Below are 20960 nucleotides of genomic sequence, written 5' to 3'. Positions count from 1 at the left end.
CTGGTACACTGCCAAGCATTTTTGGACGTTCTTTCTGGTCCTCCCAACAACCTGCCAGCCTGGTGGTAGCACACCAGGGCCTGGATGAGGAAGACGGAGCTCACAGAGCGGATGCAGGAGGTCCAATGTTGGAGGGGTTAACAGGGATTGAGCTAAGATGCTCGCCCTGATCTGGTGTTTGACAACATCCTCTAGAGTATTTCTGCCTGGTTATTTCCATCTACCCTGTACCTGAACACTTCCAGGGACAAGACGCTCCTTACAGCCCAGGGCAGTTCACCTTTGGGCTTCTAGAATGCTCCTTTGTTCACCGATGTCAAAATCGACCTCTTGGCAGAGCTCACTGACTTGTCTTAAAGTTGGTCTGTCTTATGCCCGGCGACTCCGCAGGACGTGTCTAACCCCCTTTCCACACCAAGGACTCCTTGGGATATCAATATAGAGTTCCAGAAGTCTTTCCTTCCTCCAGCTAAAAACCGTGGGTTTCTTTTTACCAGTCTTCATTTTCAGTTCTAGAAAGGCAGACAGGCTCTCATTTTGAGGCCCTGAAGATCTGTACACATAAGAACATTCATACCTTACAGAGGCTGGGATGTCATCCTTTGGTTTCTAAGGGCTCCCTGAGCTGCAGGGCATATGCCACTGCCTGCACGGGGATCAAAACCCCATCATTCCTCAGCCCTGCCAGACAGCAAGACAGGTCACAGAGAAACTGAGTCTCAGGGCTGAAGGGGACCCTCTTCTGAGGTTCACGGTTAGCCATCTCCAGAGAAGGAACTATGTGCTATCAACCTGGCTGTACTTCCAGAAATGTCTACCAAAAGCCCCATGGCCTTGGCCTTGGCTCCCGGATTACAACAGGCTGGTGGAAAACAACTGTAGAATCATTCAGAGACTGCCCAAAGAAATCCCTGGACCTTGTTGTGATCAACGGGGAGAGAGGTCACCAGAGTCGTCCAGGGGAGGTGGGACGCTTACCCAGCAGCACCCTGGTCTGGGACCTTCAGGAAATCCAAGCTCTCCGGCGTCTGGGACACTCGGTCTGAGCCGGTGGACTGTTGTCGCGGCAAGGGTGGGCGGGCCATGGAGGTGTAGAGACTTTTCTGACTTAACCTCTGGTTGCCAGCAGCATGGGGATGTGGCAGAAACTGGTTTTTGAGGACTCCATTCTGATGGTATCCTAAAGACAGGAGAAGGGGAGGAAACAATGCATCCATTTCTGATCTTCTGCTAAAAGGCTCTCCAAATTCCTTCCATCTCTTAGCCAAGAGCAAGCTACTTAGCTTCTCTCGCCCTCTGTTTTCCCATCTGAAAATACAGAGGGCATGACCGCAAATAAATCGTGAGGAATAGAGCTAATACATCGTAAGGTGCTGAGCCAGTGGCTGGAACACAGCAGACAATCACACATGCTTGTTGAACCTGACATTAGAACAACCAGATGTTCAGGGTGTCAAAGCCCACACGCAACAAAAGGTAAGCTTGCCATGTGTCGGCAGGCACATTCGTTGATCTAAGAATTATGACGTTAGGATTCAAGAGAGCTGGCAGGCAGCTCTTTCAACAGCTGGACATCCATTTTCAAGGGGTCAGCCTTAGGTGTCCTCTGCAGGAGCCGGCTGTGGGAGGTAGAGGGAGCACTCCACACAGGCAGGGGAAATGTGGCCGCTGCTTGCATCAGTACAGACATGGCAAGCTCTCTTAGCCAGACACCTGTTCCTAGTCAAGCTCACATTATCTGGTAAGTAAGGGAATATGGTGATAGGCTCCAAGCCACAGGCCCTGGCTGAAAGGGGCATCGTCATGCCATTGTCTATACGGTCTCTTCTCTCTTCTCTCCTCTCCCACTGACAGATCTGGGCAAGAATGAAGGAGAACAAGACTCCCCAAGGCACGTTTTGGTGAACCAACCACAAAACCTCTTCCAAATGAATTAAGAACTCTTTGGTATGGATGGGGTGGCCCTAGTTTATAAGAAACACTAGCCAGTCAAGTTTGGCTCTGCCTCCATTGGCTCTGTTGACCTTGAGCAAGATCTGTGACCCATCAGTGTGTCACTTTCTTCCTCAAGGAAACAAGGAGCCTGGTGAGCCCCTACTTGCTGCCAAGGTTGTCAAGGAGAGGGGCATGCTCTAATGGCTGTGATACTCCAAGTGAGAGGTCCACGGATGGGCCACTTGCCCTCAATAAGTTCAGACATTAAGGATAAGCACTCAGAAACGTTCACAGCAGTTTCGCAGACATGTTTCATGTCATTTGAATCCAGTAAGAAATTTGGGCTTCTATTTGACTGTTTTTAAAATTCCATTCTTGGAGTAGTTTTTATTTTATCTTATGAAAGTATGGTTTGCAATGGGTTGAGAAAGAAAGAAATTAAGAAAAGAAAGAGGGAAAAAAAAAAAAACAAAAACAAACCCAACTGACCTTGTTCCTTCACCACAAATAGTGTGAGAAAAGGCTGGTAAAAGGGAATCAGGTCCAACGGCCTCATTTTATTGATGGAGAAGTGGTCATGTAGAGAGGTTGGGAGCCGAGCTCAAGGTCAAGTATTTGGTCTAAGGCAACTTTGGCCAACCTAGCTGAGGCAAATGAGCTTTCCAGGTCTTCTGGCCAGGATCTTGCCCAGGGGAGGAAAGCTAGCACATAAGTAGTAACATAATCCTACATTGGTTCTCTTAGGTTCTTTTGTGCTTGGATTTTCTTCAAGGGTGAAGGCAGAGGGGAAGAGAGAGATCTGGGCCAGACAGCATGGGGACTCCAGAAAAGATGAGAACTATTTTCTTACTGCTAGGCACGGTGTTCGTGTTTTAGCACACAACAGGGAGACTACGGAGCAGGAGACAAAAGAAATGCTTTTCGCCGCTTCCTCTGGACACGGCTACAAATGGGATTCCCTTGTGTGAGATGATTTGAGTTATGTGAGTGTGGTCCTAAGATGACCCCTTCAGACCTAGATGCCTTAGCTTATGAATACCAAATATTCTGGGGACAGTTCTCTATTGACTGAATTTGGTGAGTGATGGAAAAACATCTTGGAAATTTTGAGAGCGCTCTTAAAGCGCTAAATGGGTTTTTATAGGCAAGAAATCTTGCATTTACTCAGGTTTGGATTTTATTGACCTGCGTGCTGTAGTTTTATCATAAAAGATGAGAAACAGGAAACGTAAGACCTAAAAAATGTTTTGTGTCCATTTTGTAATTCTTTTAGATACTACTTCAATTTTTAGACCACTTGTCCTAGAACCGATCTGACCAAAAATAAAAATCTTCTACTTAATTCATTAAGGTACCAACTAGTTGTAAAATATCCTTGTGATACTCAGCTGGACCTCAGTAGTGGTGTCGCGGTCACAGCTGACGGGCTCCCAGCCCCAGGAAGGCCGCATCCTATGACTGAAAAGCTGACATTCTGCTTGCCATGGACAAGGAACTCCTTTTTCTCTTACTGATGTAAGAAGCCTTTCCTCAGGGAGTAATGCTGCTAGGTAATGAAATCCAGATCGTTGACTCCAGCCTCTCGAGCTCATACTTCTCCTGCATGTCGAGGTCACAAGCAGGGCCATTGTGTTGGTACTGAAATGGCTCACGGCCCGCTGATACGTGCGCATTTACTTGCTTCTGGGTTTCCTTCCCAAATACGTTGTCCAAGTTAGGGGTCCCGATTAGCGGGCCTGTTCTACGGCACGCGCGGCTTACCTGGAGGGGGAGGGGCAGCTCTCATGGGGTAGTTGGCATTGTGCGTCCCACCGGAGTAACTTCTGTTTTGAGTGGTGTTCCTTCTGGTGGGACCTGAAATAAACAAGCGAGCCAAAGTCAAAATCAGCACCGCTGGTTGGTTTTATGGCTTCTGCTAGTGGTTTGCTTATGGGAACCTCCAGTGAAGTGTGGAATCCGGGATCCGGCCGGATCTGCAGGAGGTGGGAGTGGAGGAGGGATGTTTGAAGGAGAGACTGTCTTGGGAGCTCTTGGGCTGGAGGGGCCGGAAGGTATGTCCCCGGAACAATGGTTTTGAAATGTTAGAGACCATGCCTTTACAAAGAGATATTCACAACCTTGTAACAGTGTTTCTAACTTTGTAGGCTTTCAAAAGAGAAAGAGGAGGGGGGAGGGGGCGCCTGGATGGCTCAGTTGGTTGGACGAGGGCCTTCAGCTCTGGTCAGGATCTTGTCGTGTCAGCATCGAGTCCCGCCTCCAGCTCCCTGCTGAGTGGGGAGTCTGCTTCTCCCTTTGACCCTCCCTCCTCTCATGCATGTTCTCTCTCTCTCATTCTCTCTCAAACAAATAAAAATCTTAAAAGAGAGAAAGAGGGGTCATTTTCAGGTTCACACTCCTATTCCGAACACAGCACAGAGGCGGAACCCATGAGTGCTGCGGGGCACGGGCCCCAGAGTGCAGCGCTTTTCAGCGCTCACTCCACCTCTGCTTGGGTCAAGAGCCTTTTTCCTGCAAGATCTTGAGTCTAATCTTCCAATGGCACAGACACCACGAAGGGTGGAAGCACACCCGTCCCCTTGACACAGACACGGGGAGCGAGAAAACAAGCTGCAGCTACAGGGCGCATGGGGGGTGGGGTGGCGCAGAGGACATCTCTGCAGGGATGTGTGTATTGCAAAGGAAACCAGTAAGTAAGGTCTCAGGAAGGACACAAAGGAAGGTAGGATTAATCCAGCTGGAAGAGGGGTGCAGAGGGAATTCCTTGTAGAGAGAAGGGCTGAGGAAACGAGAAGAGCAGAAACTGACAAGGCATCAACAACACGGAAGGAAGGAGCTGGGTGTCAGGTCCGGGGGCAAGGGGCGGGTCCCGTGGGGGTCTGGCCTGCAGATGTGTGCACCCACCGTGAGCACTGGGAGAGATGCGAGTCTGGTGCCAAGCAGGGGGAGGGAGGCTGAGGTGGGGGGTGCCCGGGGACACTTACGGGAGTTCTTGGGCAGCCCCGGTCCGATGCTGACCTGCAGCACTTTGTTACTGGGCTTGAGGATGGCCAGGTCACCGAAGCCTTGGTGGAACTGCACTTGCCGGGAGCCCCCTGCACTCCAGGGACCCCAGTTCTCCTTTTTCAACTTGAGTTCAAGCCTGCGACAAGGACATTTGTGGGTAACGGGCAGGTACACAACAGCGAGAAAAATGGCGCTCGCGGACCCCAGCGTGGACTTCCGCTGCTGGGCAAGCGTCTGGTAGAACGAGGCTGGCCCGGAGGACGGCAGCCCACCTGGGGCCATCAGAGGGGGACAACATCCATGGGTTTGGCACAGCGGCACGGTGAGCCACCGACCCCAGAAGCAGGAGAATGCAGGGCCCAGCGCCTGTGAGAAACTGGCTGGTGAGGGAGGCAGCCCATTACAGGTACCAGTGTCACTCCAGGTGAACTCAGGTGCGCCTGCCCAGGGGACAGTAGGAAGGGGACGCTTTCCAGGCCACACCTACTACGATGTGTCGCCATGCCTCTGCGATTTCCCTCGGTCGTGCTCGGGGAGAACTGAGAGATGCCAGACACAAGAAAGCCCAAAACTTCCTGGCACAGAAAGGGGTTATTATTTAATTAAATTCCCTTCCACACTAGCAACCGAAATCCAAATTGAAGGGAAGTTTACTCACAACTCCAAAACTACCCAGTTTTTATTTTTTCACACTGCCTATATGCCTGCATGACACAATCCCACAGTCTGCTCTTTTCACTTGTATTTTCTTATGCCATATAACAAGAAAATCCTCATTTTAAGTAGCTGTCCGTATCACTTCACAGAAACGCAGACCCATGGGGACTGTCTTCGGCAGACTCCAGGACTGGCTGGGGGAAGTGGAGGCATAGCAGCCGGTCAGAGCCCTGCTCCACCCCCACACGCCTCCCCTCCTCTCAGCCTGGACCCCGGTGGGGAAATCAAGCTTTACTCAGAAGTTTAGGCCCCAGGTCCCCACTTACGTATTGCTAAATTTCAGAGGTAGCTGCTTCTGGGTTTTTTCCTCGTAACGCTTTGCTAAGAGGCTCAAGAATTCAGTTTTGAAGACGGACTCAAGCAAACTGTCATACTCTTGCTCATGAAGAATGAAAATGTCATCCTGCATAGTACTGAGAAGACATTGGAAAGACTTAATGAGGGTTGTGCTTCTGTTTACTTCCCTTTTTAACCCCCTGTAAGATAGCACTAGGTTTCTACAGTCTTGCCATAAGTGAAATTTCTAAAACAAAACATATAATGAATTACATAATTGCTGAAATCTGCTTCTGAAGTAAGTTCATAACCCATCAAAAGCATAATCAAAATAAATCTCTCACATGATTTTAAGAGCAGTAATTTAAGGACATCTTAGTCTGTATTAAAAAAAAAAAAAGAACCCACTTTCAGATTCAACTTCTGTGTTCTTAAGATTGTAAAAATCCAAACTTACAAACTGAATGTGGCTGAAAATGAACAGTCCCACAGATGTGCCCAGTTAGTAGAATTTACAATATGGCTGTAGCTATGATACTAAATCCTAACTTGAAGCATGGTAGCTCAGTTATCAACAGGGAAACTGGTGTCCCGGGCTTTGCAGGCACTTACTAGGACGTCTTTGGGTGTTCGGGCTCTGCGTAAATGGCGTTCCACCAGCCGCTGACCGCACAAACACCAAACTACAGAGATGGGCAAGGCAGGTGGCCCAATGGCAAGCAAGCCGCTGGGGGAATGTGTGTGGATGGGGGGGGCCGGGGGGGGGGGGCACACTCGGGCCAGGAGGGAGGGCCCGTAAGGAGCTGCAGGAGGAATGGAAGAGGCTCAGGCAAACCCAGTCCCAGGGAAAATGCTTTGTGGTAGAGGTGATTAGACACCATGTAAAGGCCCAGCTAGACTTTGTGGAAATGACAACATGCATATAATCGAGACTTCTAATTCCCTGGCTATTAGATGTATAACTCAGTTGAAGGAGGCCACCAGCCGCTAAGGTTTCATAATACACGTGCTTACAATGACCTCCGAGTACCACCGTCAAATATCCAAGATAACCCTCTGAGGAACATTTAATTAAGGATGGTGTTTTGTTTTTTTGTTTTGTTTTTGTTTTTTTAAAGATTTTATTCATTTATTTGACAGACAGAGATCACAAGTAGGCAGAGAGAGAGAGAAGAGGAAGCAGGCTCCCTGCGGAGCAGAGAGCCTGATGCGGGGCTCGATCCCAGGACCCTGGGATCATGACCTGAGCTGAAGGCAGAGGCTTTAACCCACTGAGCCACCCAGGCGCCCCAGGGATGGTGTTTTTCCAGGTATGAAAAGCAAAGTAAACCTGCTTCAGTGAGCTTTAATTCCCCCAAGTGCAGGAAATGCCAACATTTTTTTTTTTTCTTTTTAATAACCAGAGCAGGGCTGTATCACACAGGAGCTATGCCTGCTCACGGGGCCTCCGGTACCAGGGCACCAGTAGACAACCGTGCTGTCACAAAGGCAGACAGGAAGGCAAGTATGGTGGACAAGGATGTGGAGAAGCTTGGAGATGAAGGATTCTTCTTCCACGTAGACTCTGATCCATTCAAACTGTAACTCCTGTGGTCTCTCTGTTCAGTCCCATGAATATGATAAGGCTGGGGTGGATCAGGGAGGTCTTCTTTGGGCAGACAGAGGCAACTGTGTTTTTATCTCTTGTTACTCAACAGCAGGTGTAAAAGCAATTCAGGGCTAACGTGACTGTGCTACAGCAACTGGGAGCCAGGCACTTATACCTTCCTTTCCCAGGTATGACCAGGAAGTTGTACAAGTCACTTCTGCTCACACCCCATTGGGCAGCACTATGTCACATGGTTAACCTTAGCTTGTAAGGAACCCTGGGAAATGCAGTCTTCGGGTCAGCTGTCTGCTCCTCACATGGAAAGACTAGGTCTTGCAGGACAGCTCACAATCTTGACTATACCTCCTTGTTCATAAACTTTTCCCAACTAGGAAATGGGATCTTTAAAGTCTGGGAGAATGCGCCTCAGAGGGCGTAGCCACCGTTCCTGCAGGTCCCCTACCGGGTAGGGGAAAACTCTGGAATTGACTTAATCACTTCAAATATAGCACTTCAGACCTCCAAACATAGATACTGACCTAGAAGTCATTTGGAATGAATGAAATAAAATCCAAGCATCCCCGCATCCTGGCCCAGGGGTAAGACTATTGCATGAGGAAGGGAGTGCATGCAATAGGGAGAGAGTAAAACCAGAAGCCCCACCTTTCGGTGTGGGCTGAGGAACCAAACTCCTGTTTCAGTTGCTCGATACAGGGCGCTCCTGGATGCCTGTCTGGATGTGTCTGTTTGCCGGGCTGTACTTTGGGTTGGGCAGTGCTTATTCAACAGGGCTAAGTGAACCCAGCGCAAGCAACCTTGACTGGTTCAACGTATTCAGATTAGGAGTTTCATGACCATAAAGAAAAAAAAAAGCAAGCAGGCCAAAACTTCAGGGTCAATTAGCACCAGGAGTCTGGCAATAAGAAAGTGTTTGGACAGTTTGACTTCAACTGTCAAATTCAAAATCCCCTCCCTCCGGTGACCCAGGCATGGGAGTCTGTGTAACTGTCCTCGGCCAGGCCAGAGTTTCAGCTCATTTGCCTCTCCTCAGCCTTTGCTCCAGGGTCTGAAAACAAAGCTTTTACATTTATTTGTTCTAAAAACTCAGACTTATCTTTGGACCTCACCCCTGTCTTATTCATATGCTCAAGCCACAATTTCTTACAGATGTTTGATGTAGTACCCCGTGTTGAAAGATCCTTTACTAGTCCCTGGTTTGGCACTCTACTCCATTTTTATCCCCTCATCTTTGCGGCTTATTTTTGTACTGCTGACTACACTAGAAAATCTTGTTTCACTCCCTTAACCAACATCTTTTTCACAAAAACATTAGTTACAAAACACTGAGTAAAGTCTTAAAGGAGTTGGTTTTTTTTTTTCTTCCTTAAGATGAAAATGCAATTTCCTAGGCCAGCCCTGCCTTGATTTAAATCTTTATACCATTTTCTTCCTAATTATGAAATATGTTTCTTTTAGCAAACGGGACAGTACAGAGGTGTTTAAGAAGAAAATAAACCTTACCCAGAATTCTACCATTCAGAGAAACCAATGGCACCAGCCTGGGTCCCACTTGATTTCTCTGAGATTGTAGATACACATTGTGTCAGGCCACAACACAGACACCCCAGGGAAGGGGGTGAGAAGGTTCATTTCTGCTTTTCGTATCCCAGGAGTGTCCTGGTTACTCAGATGCCTGCTCCCACTTCCAGAATGACCGGGAGCTCCTTGGACAGTGACTGTGTTCTCATTCACCTTCGAACCCAAAGCTGGACAGAAGGTAAGTGGTCAGTCCAAAAATGTTGACAGCGTGCAAGTTCCCAAAGATCAAAGGTGACATCAAGTCAAGATTGCAGCAATGTTCAGGTCAGCTGAGTAGCAGTGAAGCAGACTGCTCTTGTTGCCAAGTTTAGGCAATGAGGCAGGGAAGCATCCTGGGCAAGAATCCTGCGACCAGGGGGATGTCTGCCTGAGGTTCTCTTGCAGGTTGCTCTTCCCATTGCATGTAAGTGTTGGAAAATCTACTGACCCAGACAGGCAGCCTCGTACTTTGGGGTCTCGGGCTTCTGGCAGTCCGCTACTGGAATGACAAGGACCATTAGAAGCCTCACCGGACACAACCCCAAGTAGGAGACATGAGGGTACCTATCTCATCACCTACAATGTGAGAGCAAAGAACACAGGCTCGTACACCTGGGGCCATTGTTTCAACAAACTGAGTTTCTCAGTAAGAGGGAAGCCAGCTCAGCATGTGGTCAAGAAGCGGCTCCTGAAGGATCCTTCAAAAACTGACAGTCATCAGCCTTCATGAGCAGACACCCCAAGCCCCAGAAAGCAGTGTCTCAACTACATGTTGCTGTGCCATCCCTGATTTCCTTTTTAATTTTTTAAAGATTTTATTTATTTGTCTGAAAGAGAGACAATAAGCAGAGGGAGTGGCAGGCAGAGGGAGAAGCAGTCTCTCTGTTGAGCAGGGAGCCTGATGTGGGGTTCGATCCCAGGACCCTGGGACCATGACCTGAGCTGAAGGCAGATGCTTAATGACTGAGCCACCAAGGCAGCACCATCCCAATATTCTTACCAGCTCTCCCATGAAGGCAGAAATGCAGGCAGTGTTTGAAGTTTCATTGAGACAGGATTTTTTCCTTTTCAAAGTATCCTGGAGTCTCTTTGAGAAACGGTAGTCTTCATCTTTCCCTGAGCTATTGCGCCTATGCTATATTTTCTTTAACTAAAAGTTTTTTTTTTTTTTTTTAATTTCAATGATAGGGGCGCCTGGGTGGCTCAGTGGGTTGAAGCCTCTGCCTTCGGCTCAGGTTATGGTCTCAGGGTCCTAAGATCGAGCCCCGCATCGGGCTCTCTGCTCAGCGAGGAGCCTGCTTCCTCCTCTCTCTCTGCCTGCCTCTCTGCCTACTTGTGATCTCTATCAAATAAATAAATAAAATCTTTAAAAAAAATTTTCAGTGATAACTTGATTAGATATATTTCATTCTACTTATAAAAGGTAAAAAATCTGTCACCAGAGGATTAGAAAAAACTTATTATGGAAAACTTCCAATTTTTTAAGATTTTACTTATTTGACAGAGAGAGATCACAAGCAGGCAGAGAGGCAGGCAGAGAGAGAGAGAGGGAAGCAGGCTCCCTGCTGAGCAGAGAGCCCGATGCGGGGCTTGATCCCAGGACCCTGAGATCAGGACCTGAGCTGAAGGCAGAGGCTTTAACCCACTGAGCCACCCAGGCGCCCCCCAATATTTTTAAAAAGTAGAACAGCAGAATGAACTTCCATACGTTAGAGGTTTCAATTATCAATCCACAATCACATTTGTCTAAACACCCATTACCCCTACTTCCATGCACAAACTAGGTAACGTAAGAGCAAAATGTAAATATTATATTTTATCCTTAAATGTTTCACTGTATATCAAAAAAAGGCAATGCCTTTTTGTTATTTTCATTTTTAAGGTTTTATTTTTAAGTAGTCTCTACACCCAATGTGGGGCTCGAATTCACAACCCTGAGATCAAGAGTTGTATGCTCTACCAACTGAGCCCCCAGGCAGCCCAGACAAAGCCTCCTTAGACAAAAATAACCACCGTGCCATGATCACACCTCAAGAAATCAACACTAAACCCTTCGTACTAAATAGTCATGCTCTCATTTCCCAAACTGTAACTTGGTTGTTCTGGCATGGCTGGTTGGTTGGATTGGGAACTGCGAGCCCATTCTGCTTTCACAGGGGTCATAAGAGGTAGAAGTGGTCCAGAAGACCGAGCTTCTGGGCCCCTCGATGGTCCTCATTAGAAGAAGCCACCGGGCGATCATTCCAGCCAGCAGTCAAGCACTAAGCCTGCCTTCAGCTAAAGTACACATGATGCAACTTTTTTGCTGAATTAAAACTGTTAAAATCCTTTTCTGTACCAGTACTGAAATATTTTGAGCACGTGCGCGTGTGCACACACACGTTTGGTGATCTGGTACCACAATCAATTCTGCCTCTGGGTTTGATTCTGCACATCTGGTTACATTCCTCACTTGGTTTAGATGATTGGCCTAACCCAGTGGATGAAGGAAATGAGGAAACAGTTAAATTTGGTGAATGTGAGGTTCAGTAACTGTAACATGCACAGATCATAAGTTACAATGACTCAGATTCTTTTCTTTCCGGAGAGCCAGAACTACTTTTAGGCTGAGTACCTCATTTTATTATATCCTCTAATCAGGAAAGGCCATAGGGAGCAAAGGTCTAGACCACGAATACTCAAGAGGAGGAAGAGGAAGGTGGCTTTACCATGAGCCACGATCTCCAGAGGCTGTGAGAGAAGACAAGAAGAAAGGAAAAAACCTGAGTGGGGGAGATCCCACACACCTTGATAAATCTCAAGGACTAGACAAAAAAGATAGTGTCAAAGTGGCTGATACAAATGTAGACATATGATTACTTATGATCAAGCACCGCCTGAGTGGTCTGAAGGCTAAAGACAGGCCTGGGCAATAATAACAGGAAGAGTAATAATACCTCTCAGAGTAACGAGCACATATGCCCCGGAGCTAAGATCCCCTGGCGTTCAGCCATAGCTCCTGTCAGGAGCACGCAGCATGTTTCGGCTGACCCCGTCTGCCCAGGTGTAGGCATGGTCCCTATGCAAGGAAACAAGAAGCTTCCAGTTGGGTTCCTTGGAACAACAAGGGAGGCCTCAGAGCCCAGCTAGCCAGGAAGTGTGGCCAGCTCAGGCTGTGACCCACCAGCTGGTGAGCTGAATGCTCAGGAAGACCTTCTGAGAGATAGGACGGCACCTAGAGCCCTTCCTCGACACCCAGGGCACCGACGCCCACCTGACGGGGCGCTGCAGAAAGGCGGTGGATGGACTTGTCTGCTTAGAAGTTTCATCCCATCCTCAACTGAAAGGTTTTAAACATTTAATCTCACGCACCACCCAGCTTTTCCTTTATCAGGAGAGTAGGGAACAGAGAGAATCAGAAACCAGTGACTCAGGCAAGAATGGACACAACCTGAAATCTGTTTTGGATTATACACCGGAGCCTGGTAGGTTGGAAGCCTGAGCACACAAAACCCGGACTTTTTCCCCCGAGAGTGGCAGTTTTGTCTTCTGTGTGGAATAAGGGTCAAGAGGTGTCCCAATTCCAGAGGACGTGTTCATAAGCAACCAGAACATCACCATGTTCAGTGCAATGGCACCCACACCTTTCCCTGACAGAAGCAACAATCTCCTCAGAGGTTCCAGGGACACAACTCAAGGGGGAAACTACTGAGCCCAAAGGAGGTTTTCTTCCTCTCTTCTCAGCCTTCTGTGGGCTGTGAGGACTTCCTCTCATCAGACGGACCTTAGTCTGGGAGATCTGAGCCTGGGAGGATTTAGAGAAGTCTCCTCACACACACAAGCCCCTCCGTCAAAAGAAAGCCCAAGTGCTGACAGGAAGAGCCAGAGCCCCTGCCTGTGAACCTGGGGCTCAAGGGAGCATTTGGCAAGGACTCTGAGGCTACAGATTGTGGAGACCATTTGTACTCTCTCCATGCACGAGCAGGGAAAAAGGAACTTCATGAGTCCAAAGACACTTCCCTCCCAGAGCAACCCATGTTCACAACCAACTAAAAAGTGATACTGATGAGTGGACGGCCACCTCTGCTTGGGCCTTTGGTGTGAAGTGGGTTAGGTCTCCAACATGGGTGAGGTGGGCTTGGGAATAGGCCTCTGGTCCCTTGGCCCCACTTTAGTCAGAAGAGTTATACTCAGTTTTGAATATCAGGTTTTTCTCTCACATTTGAGGAGAACAAGAGATCTGCATACCCCTTGATTAGTGGAGCTGACCAGAAGGCCACTTCTTGGAATCTCATTCTTGAGACCTTTGAAGGTCCGGTCTTCTCAGGGAAAAATAGGACACTCGGTTCTTTTCACCACGATTTTCACAACTGGGGGAACTGGCCAGGCCTTTCTCCTGGCTGCGACTGCAGATGGCGGTGATGAGGAGGGTTAGGCAGCCCTGTGCCTCTGACACTTGCCACTCACCTGAGGGACACGGACAAGATCCTCTCCATCTCGATTCTCCGCTTCAGCACTTCCTTCACCAGGCCTTTGTCCGGGCCCTGTTTGACCTTCTCTCGTCCAATTAAGTACAAGCACTTTGGAGTAAGAAGTAAGTCTCGCTTGACACCCTGTAAGGAGAGGTGATTTAGGGAGGTGGACAGACGTGTCACAGTGGCAACTTTCCCCATGCTGGCCTGCGGTCAGTGCGTACCTTGAACCTCCTGTCGTACTTGGTCACTGTGTCTGCAAAATCAATCTTCTCCCTCTTCCCCACAAACTGCTGGAGTTCTGGGTGGTCGTCCATCCCGATGTAATCCCCGATGAAGTTCCTGTTAATACTGTTTCTCCTTCTCTCCTTCTTGTTCAACAGGAGGTCTGAGGCTGTAATAACCGAAAGGACAGAGAAGATGGGAGGGTCAGTCCTCCGGAAAGAGGAGGAAAACTGTGTGGAAAAACACAGAGAAATTCCACACGAACGCAAGATTTTAACGCATGACATTATACGCAGAGTAAAGTGAACCTATAACTTCATTTAAGCTCAAAATTATTCTTGAGATTTGCTAAACGCATGGAAAAAAACAAAAACAAAAAACAAAAAAACAAAACCAACCCACAAACGACTAAAATACCTTCTTCTCTCATTTGGACGTATTTCTTCCGGGCCACAAATTTCCTCCATGATTTCTGTATCACACGCGCGTACCCATCATACTTTCTCTCTCTCATTTCTTCTAGAAGAAATAGCTGTGAAGGTAGAGAGGGCAAAGGTGAGCCAACTCACAAGACCTGAACATCACTTTCTTTGGTTGTCTCAGGGACACTCAGGTTAGTCAAGGACATAACCTGGGAAGCAGCTTCTCAGACTCATGAACACACGTGAAAACTTTGTTACTAGGGCATACCGTTTAGAATCACTAGGACATCTTTATCTCTATTTTATTCGCTTAACAAAAAAACTGAACGGAAAACAGCCGTATCTTGAGTGTCAGTTGGGCCTTGATAATGCCTGCCTTGCCCATAACCTGTGCGCATCAAATGAGGGACTCAGCATTTCTCCACTGGCTCCCGGCCTTGATGGCGAGAGGAGAGCAGCGGGCCAGGCGAAACGGGTCAGAGGTGGCGGCTGTTTGCGACTGTGTGTAGCCTCTTCACAGTTTCCAGCTTCTGTCGGAGCAGAGCTCGTGCTGCTGTGGAGGAAGGGCTGCCCTACTTTCACTTCCACGAAGTACACATGTCCCACTGCACACAGTCTCCAAGGACTCCCTGGGCCCGAGCATAACCACCAGAGCAACTGGAGCTGGACTGCAGATGCGCAACGAACAGACGTTGGTTCACAGTTTGTTTAAGGGCCCGTATCAGACATGGGCAGGTCCTGAGGCGCGAGCCATTTGGATGATCCTGACCGCCCCCACACTCCTCGGCGGAGCTCTGGAATAACAAAGACGAGAGCAAATAGCTGTAAGGCGCTGAGTGCCCACTGTGGCTCGGGAATCCTTCTAGATTTATATCCCAGAACACCTTATTTTATTGGCTCATCAACGACAACACCAGCCACGATTTCTGTTATCTGGGAGGGTCTGGAAAGTGAATCAAGGGTCTTCCATGCCCTGCCAGGCTCTTCCTCACTTTGACATGCACGTCTTTCTCTGCAAATCTGCCTTTGAGCCACTCTTGAAACGGTGGGAAACTTTCTCGTTCACCTAGGAAGTGGGTTTCATGACTCTCTAGGAAACAAATAAGAGGTACCAATGAACACAAGTAAAGATGACAAGTCAGTGTAGAAATATTCCAGAAGTAAACAAGTGAATTCAGTTTGAAGGCAGCCAGGCTTGATTTGTCGCCTCCGTTTATCTGGGTCTATACTCAGGAGCCACTTCTGTCCCTTCCTGTCATTCAGCTTCTGCTTTTCACAGTCCCAGCTGTGCAAAAACAACATCTCAAACTCCAAAGGGAAGGGGCTGCTTCATTCCACAGCCTTCAGCACCATTAACAACAGGCATGAGGAGTGGATTTCGAAAAACAAACGGAAGACTCAGTTGCACATTTGCTTAGAATGTTTAAAATCTGAGCCCTGGGGTTGCTTGTTTGAAGAATATTCGTTGGTCTTTCTAATCTTGTGTGTTGCGTTTCTGAGTAAGCCTTGTTTTCTTCTTTCCCAGAACTATTTTGGGAGTGTCACAGAAAATACACTTGTGACTCAGAAAGCAGGAGGCAACCAATTCCCAACTTCCTATAGATTATCAAAGATCAGCTCGGTCTTAGGTTTTTTCCACAAGTCAAGGGGATTAGAGGGAGGCTCAAGAAAAAAAAGGAAAAGAAAGAGAGAAAAATAAACCCCAAATCATGGACATATGTAACAAATAAGCAAAACCAAACCTTTTGGTGTCTGATGTCTAATGTGGGTTCTTAGAGCAAATGGCTTATTTTGTATAGTCAGCGCATTTACTATAAAAGTCAGGACAAAACCGTAAGGGTCGATTTTTAAAAACCAGTTTTTGTAAAAGTGTTTGCAATGTCAGGGCTCAATGCAGATGGACGAGTGACGGGGGAAGCGGGAGATTATTGGTGAAGGGGAGTGTGTGCGTGTGTGCGTAAAAAGATGGGGAAAAGAAGAATCAGGTGATGGTGATAAAACATTTGGGAGGAAGACAAGGAAAAGCACACCCAAAATAAACCTTGACTTGGAAGTAAAACCCACAGTTCAACTACAGCAGAAAAAAAAAAAACACAAACTGAAAAATATTGAGGCTGTTCTAATTATATGTGAAAATTTAGCAAGACAAAAAAGTAAGAGCGGGTATAAAACAACAGAGGAGTTCTGCATTGTACTGATAAATCACTCCATCCCATTTTAGAAAGAACAGGAACTGCTCTGTGGGTTGCTTAATGGTGTATGACACAACATTTTCATTTTATATTTGGAAATGAAATTGCTGTGAAGCTACAAATAACTCAAAGTGGAAAATGCTACCACAAACTTCTCATAAACGGGTTCTACTGATGTGTGCCTCTTATTTATTTAATAATTTTTATGGTTCTTAAAGCCATTCAGTTACAGCCGTTATCATTTCTGGGTCTCCGGCTGATCCTCTGCAGCAGAACAGCGGCCGTGGGGCCCACTGTAGAAGAGAGAACTCACGGCAAGACAGGGATTTGCCTCAAGTTTGAGTGTTTCCACTATCACCAACATTGCCAGTTCTCATGTTATTTCCGCTTGATCTGATGATTAATTTTGCCAAATTCACTACAGACTCTTGAAATGGAGTCTTGTGATTGTTCAAGGAACCTCAGGAAATGATGATGCTTAAACTCAGTTAGTTTCAGAAGTTTCTGCATTTTTAAAAAGTAATGTCTTCATTCCCTGGTCCCAGAGCTAACAGGGCAGAAGAACTGACGGGTTCTGCTCCAAGGAATAGCTTAGGAAAGGAGAACTTCCTACAGACGTTCATGAGGCTCAAAGTGACCACCTCTCCGTCAGGAAAGAGAAAGAAGATCCTCCAATGAATCTGTGGAGGTCTAATATGTTTGTGAATCATAAAACGCATGTTTGATGCTAAATATTTCTGTTCCATGACCCCAGAGAGTTCTCCTCCTCCTTGTCTCCTCAAAGTTCTTTCCAGACTCCCTCAGGGTTTTCAAGATATAGTCTTGAAACTCCCCACTGTGAGCTCTGTGCTGCCTGCAAGGAGGAAGCCTACGTCCATGTGTCATGACCTGACCGGTGTCGCCCAGGCAAGGATGTAAGTTTACCCAAGCCTCCTGTGTGGGACCAAGAAGTCCCTTTCAGCTTAGACACCGTTAGATACTCTAAGTAACTGGTGGGTACCTGCTGTGAGCCATGTTCTGTACAAGGCTCTGGGTACACAATGGCCTATCACCTCAAGAGGATGAATGAGAGAGTGAGAAAGAAGAGAAACTACTCCATGACTTCTTAAACCTGCTGCACACGCTGAGGGCTACAAGGAGCAGGGATGTGGGGAATGACCTAGAGAGAGATTGGGAGCAGGGGTGAGGACACTGAAGGCACGGACAAAGGGGGAAAAGGGGGAGAATGAAGCCATCCCTGTGCAGGGAGGGGCAGGAGAGGTGCTGTGGTGGGGAGAGGCGGCCCTGAGGAAACGACCGGGGTCGTGGGGGCGGCAGTCGCACACTCACAGACTCGGGGGCTTTGATGAACACTTTGCTCCTCCCGAGCTGGAACTGGTCACTGTCCATGTTGACGGAATGCAGCAAGTGGAGGACCCCTTGTTTCTCGTCCCCTCTCCACGAGGGCCAGGTGGCTTTGGTCAGGATGGCGTACCTGGGAGGACAGGCAGGGAGAGAAGGGTCACATTCGGATGGGACTATGCAGAGTCCGGGAGACCCGTTCACCTCTGTTCTAGGGCTGAGGGGCGGGTCTCCACAGCCGTGAGACGCCAGCGGGTCTGGTGTTCCCATTTCCAAGATCCCTCCTACCCACGCCCTAGCCGACCGTTTCCATGCTAACGCCCTGGTGAAAATCTGCTTTTCCTTTCTACCACCATCTAAAAATAGCACTGCAGAAGGTGGCCAGTGACAATCTTCGGGCAAAATCAAACACTGTTTTCTCAGTAGTGGTTTCTCCCATCTCTTCCGCGGCCTTAAACAGTTCATGGGAAGTATTTCAGAAAGCTCCCCGTAAGCAGTGGTGATTCCTAAGGATCCACTTCCATCTCTGGAATCCTGTGCATCTCGAGTCCCAAGGCCCTGGTCACGCGGTCCTTGGCTCTTCTCTCTCCATTCTCTCCTACTCACGGTGTTCCTGGGAGGACGGCCTCTTCTTCACACAAGCTAAACTCTCCCTCCCCAGAGCCTGGCCCATGCTGTTTCCTCAACCAGGCTGTGTCATTCTACAAATGCCTCCCATGGCTGTTTCTAGTGCAGGGACCCTCCCCTTCAGTGACAGTTCCAGAGAAGTCTTTCTGGACTACTCAAGCAAAAATCCCCCCTGCCCTGCTAGTCTCTCTCACAGAAAATACTATTTTTCCCTTCAGAAAACATATTACAGTTTGTAATTCTATTCACGTTTGTACTTAATGCATTACGCCTCCTCCATGAGGGCACCCGTGTAGTTCATACCACACATCGTGCACCTTCCCCAACATCCGGGCTCGGCGGTCAGAGCCAACAGAAAACGGCCAACAACTATGGGCTGTTGTGTCTGCATGAGGTGTCGTTCTTGGTGCTTTAGCTGGATGGTCTCATTTTATTCTCACAGCCACCGGATTCAGTTGGTCTTTCCACTTTGCAGAGTAGGAAACAGAGGCAGATAGAGACCCACCCACGGCTACGTAGCTAGTAACTGTCAGAGCTGAGACGTGAACCCCTATCTTACCCCAACCACCACACTACATATAAGCCATGGGGGTGGTGATGTGTATGTACTTCTTTTAAAGACCATACAGTCTACTACACATCTGTGCTACAAACACTGTAATTATGCGAAACGCTGACACACTAGTGACAGAAGCACTACAGGATGTCAGATATGGAAGGTCCCGCAGACTTAAGGTGGAAGGAAGGAAAGAAAGGCAGGGGTGGGAGGGGGAGGCAGAAATCAGAAAGGAGTGTGGAATGGAAGTTGGAGGCATGGCCTTTGCATAGGCACAGCTAGAACAGAGGCAGTGAATGGGCTCCAGGCCTCCAGAGAAGTCAGGCCCTTTGTGCCCAGAAGCTACTACCAGGACTAGACTGACTTAGGGCATTGAAGGGAGAAGGGAAAAAAGAATCTTGAAAAGAAGAGCTGCCATGCCTTCGGCATCCAGAGCTCACTAAGAGGACAGAATCAGGTTATTACCCTTAGGGTTAGTTAGCTGGGACAAGGTGATTCTAGAGACCCTCTCCGCTCCTCCCAAATCTTCACATCTTGCTTGATAACGTCTTCAATGTCTCAGAGAAGCAAACCCTCCTATTCCCTATTTAGAGATGAAAAACCTAAAAATGAAAATACCTAGCTGAAGCCACACATTTGCATGAATACATTTCGTGTGCAGCATAACGAAGCCACACATAAATGACGGAGAGCAGAACCTTTCTAGATGCCACCGGGGGACCCGCCGAACAAGTGGGAATGTACTGGCCAGCTAAATGGATGAAGGAGAGAAATTCATGCAGGCTACGGGAGAGAAAGAAGCAAGCCAGGCCTCCAAGGTGACAAGTTTCTAAGAGTACAATTCTGGCTGGTCCCACGTAATCAAAATTCTAAAGGCAAGTATGTGTCACGCAACCGCAAACGGGCAGTTCTTTGCAATTCACACACGCCCACCCCCATTAAAATGACGCTGCATTTTGCATTTGATTTTTTTTTTTAATAGTACGGAAGTTGTTTTGCAGAGACTTTCTCTCCCTTTAGCTGACAAGGCAAGGCTTCTAACAGTTCAGGTCTAGGGGAGACGTGAGGTTTGTGTGACATTCCCAGGGCCCTGTGACCACAGACCACGGCTATGGCTCCCTAGCTGCCAGGACGCCTGATGTGCCCTCCTCACCTCCTTTTGTATGCATTGGAGAGACCAGCGCCCAATTCTCGTATAAGGCTCTCCCACTAGGGAAGCCCCCAGTTTCGGAGAGATGCAGATCATAGCTTACATTCCTCTCAGCAGGCATTTTCCGTTTAAGACCCAACTATACCAAAATTTCATCTCAAGGCCTGTGCGTTGGCTGTTCTCTTCACCTCGGACTGGCGGGTCATGGGCTCCTTGTTATCTCAGATGACCAATCAATGTTTCCTCCTCCGAGGAAATGCAGCCCTGACCCCAGCGCTGGCACTGAAGTTGAGGTTGTTTCTGACATCCAAGGACACAAAGTCTGGACAGCTCTTAGGATACTCCGGACACCCCATGCTTTCCTGAGCCTTCTGTTCTTTCGTCTCGCTTGCCCAGGATATGGACTGACTTTCCTCACCAATGTCCCTTTCCCCCGCCCTCCACATTCTGAGAGGCTGGGTCAAGGTCAAGGGAAATATGTTGGTGCCATAAGAACAATTTTAGAAAGCTCTTACGTTGCTATCAGATTTTTCTTCCTAAGATCCCACATTTCGGCTTATTTCCAGCCACAGTAAGGGCTGCCTAGCTTGAAAAGTTGTTTTCTAAGAATTTACAGTTATTTTCCCAAGCTGAGAGTCAAAGTGACTGCCATTTCTAATAGCTTTTTGACACTTTCTAAAGATACGAATGTTGTGTTGAGGGTGGTGAATAGGGTGTTCCTTCTGAAGGCAGGGCGGGACTTACTTCAAGAGCACATGGCCCACTGGTGGGGATATTAAGCCATCTTTTTGATTTTTAGTCTCCAATTCAAAGTCAAGAGGGATGGTTTTGATAAACATAAAGCATTTTTCAGGGAGGAAATGAACACACACAAAGGCCATTTCCCATTGGCTAAGCCT

At 47.9% G+C, this 20960-nt stretch overlaps 1 protein-coding gene across 1 annotated transcript in view; it reads right to left on the bottom strand.

Moving 5' to 3' along the window:
* Nucleotides 1-20960, bottom strand: part of MYO1E (myosin IE) — a 193177-nt gene that overhangs the window by 12996 nt on the left and 159221 nt on the right. The window contains exons 19-26 of the mRNA XM_032864826.1: nt 17717-17861; nt 14191-14305; nt 13773-13942; nt 13544-13689; nt 5922-6068; nt 4917-5074; nt 3697-3789; nt 979-1180 (exon numbers count right to left, since the gene is read on the bottom strand). Of these exons, the coding sequence (XP_032720717.1) occupies nt 979-1180; nt 3697-3789; nt 4917-5074; nt 5922-6068; nt 13544-13689; nt 13773-13942; nt 14191-14305; nt 17717-17861 (1176 nt within the window). The remainder of the gene's footprint in view (nt 1-978; nt 1181-3696; nt 3790-4916; nt 5075-5921; nt 6069-13543; nt 13690-13772; nt 13943-14190; nt 14306-17716; nt 17862-20960) is intronic.

Source organism: Lontra canadensis, unplaced genomic scaffold (assembly GCF_010015895.1).
Source record: "Lontra canadensis isolate GAN:19392208 unplaced genomic scaffold, GSC_riverotter_1.0 scaffold28, whole genome shotgun sequence".
NCBI lineage: Eukaryota > Metazoa > Chordata > Mammalia > Carnivora > Mustelidae > Lontra > Lontra canadensis.
Note: the sequence above shows the minus strand (reverse complement) of the source record. Positions and strands in the feature narration are given on the sequence as shown.